This window comes from Bidens hawaiensis, unplaced genomic scaffold, assembly GCF_021521415.1.
Source record: "Bidens hawaiensis isolate Kalapana, Puna unplaced genomic scaffold, B.hawaiensis_p1.1 tig00008796_1, whole genome shotgun sequence".
NCBI lineage: Eukaryota > Viridiplantae > Streptophyta > Magnoliopsida > Asterales > Asteraceae > Bidens > Bidens hawaiensis.
The window spans coordinates 188,705-193,208 of NW_027491634.1; the positions used below are offsets into that span (position 1 = coordinate 188,705).

Here is a 4,504-nt window from a genome sequence, read left to right on the forward strand (position 1 = left end):
ATTCCATTGTTCATTTACCTATGGTAATTTTGAAGTTATGGGAAATTGCATCTTAAAGTTTTATTATTTTAATTTAATAGATCGATCCACTGAAAAATATTAAAATAACATTCACAAATTACAAACTTTATTATTTGCCAACGTCACAAATTCAAAATTCGAAAAACTTACCGTTAATCCTCCTCCTTATAAAACCCACCCATTCCCTCTTCATCTTCATTTCCAAACCCTAATAACTGATTTCGCACAAATGGAGTCCACCAAAACAGCAATGGAGTGTTTCGAGAAGCTCGAGAAGGTCGGCGAAGGCACCTACGGCAAAGTCTACAAAGCCAGAGATCGCGCCACCGGCAAAATCGTCGCTCTTAAGAAAACCAAACTTCACGAAGACGAAGAAGGCGTTCCTCCTACAACGCTTCGAGAGATCTCCATCTTACGAATGCTCTCCCGTGATCCTCATGTCGTTAAGTATGTATTCGATCTCGTGTTTTTATACTCATTTCTTCCTAGGGTTTCATGAATCCTTACATGTTAATTTGAATCATTATTGATAGATTTATGCTTCAATTTGTTAATATACAGATTAATTCGTTGTAATCAAATTGAAGATGAGAGATCTAGGGTTTATGCTTCTATTTTGCAATAATTTATGCTTCAATTTGTAAATATACTGATTGTTTCTTTGTAATGTTGTAATCAGTTTGTAAATTGATTACATATTTAGGGTTTAAAACTGTGTTAATCATGTTTAATTGAAATAATGATGACTAATTGTGGATTTTACTGATAATAATGACATTAAACATGCTGATGAATGTGAAGACAGATTTAGGGTTTAAATGTGTTAATCTTAATCATGCTTAGTTGAAATGATAATGATTAATTGTGGATTAATTTAGGTTTTAAATTTTAAACTAGTGATTTCATGTTTTTGTTTAAATTGATGAGGCCAGATTTAGGGTTTAATTGAAATGATGATTACTAATTTTGGATTGACTGATAATAACAACATCAAACAGGCTGATGGATGTGAAACAAGGAATCAACAAGAATGGAAATACTATGTTGTACCTGGTGTTTGAGTATATGGAAACCGATTTGAAGAAATTTATCCGATCTTACCGTCAAACCGGTGAAAACATTCCACCCAAAGTCGTCAAGGTACAATTATTAACAAATTTTCTCTTCTTTCTGCAATTAATATACACCTGTTATATAGTTTAGTAATATCTGTTTTTGGTATTTGATCCAGAGCTTGATGTACCAGCTTTGTCAAGGTGTTGCTTTCTGTCATTCTCATGGTATACTGCACAGGGATCTTAAACCGCATAATCTTTTAATGGACCGAAAGACATTGACGCTTAAAATAGCCGATCTTGGACTATCTCGAGCTTATAAAGTACCGGTCCCGAAGTATACTCATGAGGTATAAATGTGTAAAGTTCTGTATTATAGATCATATAGCTTTCATATCTTGTTAGTTGACAGTTTATTGTAAATTCAACCACTGCAGATTTTGACCCTTTGGTACCGGGCTCCCGAGGTCCTTTTGGGGTCCACCCATTATTCAACTGCAGTTGATATGTGGTCTGTCGGTTGCATATTCGGTACGTGTGTCTTCATCTTCTTGGTTTGACTACATAGAGATTGTTGATAATATTAGCAGGCCTGTAGATGAGCGAACTAACATGAACAGAGCATGCTTGTGTTCATTCGTTTCACTTTAACCGAACAAAAGATGGGTTTCTTGTTTCGAGTTCATTCGTTTAAGAAAATGAATGTGTGTTCATGTTTGTGTATTAACAATATAAACACGAATGGTTCACGAATGAACATAGCCGAGCTAAAATGAATTAAAAAAAAATAAATCTGAACAACAATGTATTGGGCTTAAAAAGTTGTTAAATCTAGACTAAAAATGCAATGGGCTTAAAAATTTAACATAACAAGTGTAAATGAACGAACTTGAACGAGCATTCACGAACATAAATGAACAAATGAGACATGTTTTCATGCTCATTCGTGTATTAAATAAACACACATAAACGAACTTCTCGTGGAATCACGAACGGTTCAATGAACGTTCGGTTCAATTACATGCCTAAGTATTAGTTGTACCTGATCAAGTGGTTTGCTCTTTGAATTTGTAGCTGAACTAGTAATGAAAACTGCCATTTTTGCTGGTGATTCCGAGCTGCAACAGTTGCTGCACATTTTCAGGTTGGTTAACAATAACGGGAAATCATATCTCATTGATAAAATTTATGTAAACATAAGTTTTTGATTATTATTTTTTGTGCATTCAGGTTATTGGGTACTCCCAATGAGGAAATGTGGCCCGGTGTGAGCAAGCTCAAGGACTGGCACGAGTATCCACAATGGAAACCGAAGCCCGTTTCAACTTCGGTACCAAATCTTGATGCAGATGGTCTTGATCTTCTTTCGGTAAGTAATAATAATTTTAATTGGCTTATAAATTTATCAAGTTATTTGAACTAGTATATATGTTTTTATGCAGAAAATGTTTGAGTATGAACCATTAAAAAGGATTTCAGCTAAGAAAGCAATGGAACACCCGTACTTTGATGATCTTGACAAGAATCAACTATGAAGTATCTCGTTCTTATTGCTTGTCTCGAGCAAAATCGTACTTTTGTTCTAATCTTGAATGTAACTTCTAATTTGCTTGTTTTATTGTGGTGAGAATTCTTGAAAAGTACTAATTGATTTGTGTTTTGTTACTTAGGTTGTTGTATTCTGCATTTTTAAATTAATTCAAATTTTATTTTATTTTAGCAACCTGAGTCGAGTTTGAAACGAATTTGCACGAGTACTGACTGTTATTAACCTGGACTTTTGGTGAGGCTGAGGCTGATGTTGTATACGCTAATCTTTTGTACAAGATACTAAAAGTTACCAAACACATCATATGAAAACAAAGGCATAAAGTTTCTGCACTAATAGTAGCTTAATAACATCTTGTTAAAAAGTGGTAATATAGTAAACATGTGAGTGAAGAATTTGGTGAAGGAAATATGTCATGAACGTAATTATTGATTTTGTTTTGTAGCTTAACTAGGTTATATAAACCCTTAGAAAAATTGAATCCCACTCATTATCTTATTATTATTATTATTATTATTATTATATGATTTTGAATCTTCAAGTTGCGATAATCATATACAAAACACACATCAAAACTCTTGAAAAATCACAAGAGCTGAAAATATAAACAAACTGCTTCTAATTATATTGTTGTGTCAGTTTTAACATATTTTGCTATTAAACTAACAACGGCAAGAGTTTCTATCGGCAAAAAATTTTTTTTTACCAAAGGATGAAAATTAAGGGTTAATGATATTAAATTATTAACCAATAAAAAATAAACTTGTTTGGCTTACTTCATGTCTTTTTTTCTAATTCATGCCTTAGGTTATAAAATTAGAAGCAGTGACAATTGCATATTTGGTAATATCGGCAAAGAAAGTGTAATAATAAAGTGAATAGTATCACAATTTTTTTTTGCTTCAAATATGTCATCTTACTAAACTTTTAATTTTAGACGATCTTGACACATTTTACTCAACTCCAACATATAAAAAACTAAACTGTTATAGTGAGTTTTATATTTGTGTGTAAAAGTAAAAACAAAAAAGTGTAAAGAAAACATGTTCCGAACCAAATGTAATATTTTTCTTAAAATAGCCAGTTTTGACCCTAACTTGTACCGACCAAAATGGTTCTTATGTGTTGCGCCGATTGACACGACCCGTCCGTTTTGCAAGTTATAAGAGAACACAAGTAGCAAATTTGACCCGTTTACTTAAAGGGTTAAATACAAGTTGAATTTGCCTGAAATGTTCCAGGTCATACTAAAAGTGGGCTTGTTTCAAATGGAACTTGGTGACCCATTACGTAAATCAGAGTAAAAAAAACTGTTGGAAATTTTTTATTTACAACAAATAACTATCTCACTGAAAACCAAACCATCATTCCTCCCATATATCAAACAATTTTGAGATTCTTGTATGAAAATATAACACAAACAAATCATAATAATAAACAACCAGCTTAAAAGAACAAATTAGTATTTTGAACACCCTGCTCATTATCTTACTTCTTATAATGATTTTGTATAAAATCGGTTTGCAATATCCATAATTAAAACCATTTTCCTATCATTTATAATAGTCTAAGTATTCTTTATGGCCTCAACTTGCAAGATTTAAAACAAAAAATATATATGTGTTATGCCTATAACTGACAACACAATGTCTTGCTTCATGGAAACAAATAGATATAAACATATAAAGGAAACAAAACTCACCATGACACCACTCTATTTTAGGGATCAAAACAACTCATATTCTATATCAGCTTGGCCCAAAACTCTAGTTGATGCAAGTTCGTGACAATGAATAAGCACAATTAATTTCACTATTAGTTAACATGTGATAAAAAAAATGCACATAATTATTAGATTTGATAGAAAGAGTACTGATAT

The 4,504-nt window shown here is 32.1% G+C and overlaps 1 protein-coding gene across 1 annotated transcript; it reads left to right on the plus strand.

Moving 5' to 3' along the window:
- The first annotated feature begins 214 nt into the window (after positions 1-214).
- On the plus strand, positions 215-2,678 carry LOC143529968 (cyclin-dependent kinase B2-2-like). The gene is made up of 7 exons (XM_077025633.1): positions 215-468; positions 1,020-1,161; positions 1,253-1,426; positions 1,514-1,607; positions 2,151-2,220; positions 2,307-2,445; positions 2,519-2,678. Exons 1-7 carry the CDS (start codon positions 251-253, stop codon positions 2,609-2,611), a joined length of 930 nt encoding a protein of 309 aa, XP_076881748.1. The 5' UTR covers positions 215-250; the 3' UTR covers positions 2,612-2,678.
- Positions 2,679-4,504: the final 1,826 nt, after the last annotated feature.

Excerpts from the sequence above, each read along its gene's own strand:
- LOC143529968 (XM_077025633.1), top strand. The coding sequence starts at position 251 with ATGGAGTCCACCAAAACAGCAATGGAGTGTTTCGAGAAGCTCGAGAAG. Across the intron at positions 469-1,019 it reads CGTGATCCTCATGTCGTTAA|GCTGATGGATGTGAAACAAG; the intron begins GTATGTATTCGA and ends AACATCAAACAG. Across the intron at positions 1,608-2,150 it reads GTCTGTCGGTTGCATATTCG|CTGAACTAGTAATGAAAACT; the intron begins GTACGTGTGTCT and ends TTGAATTTGTAG.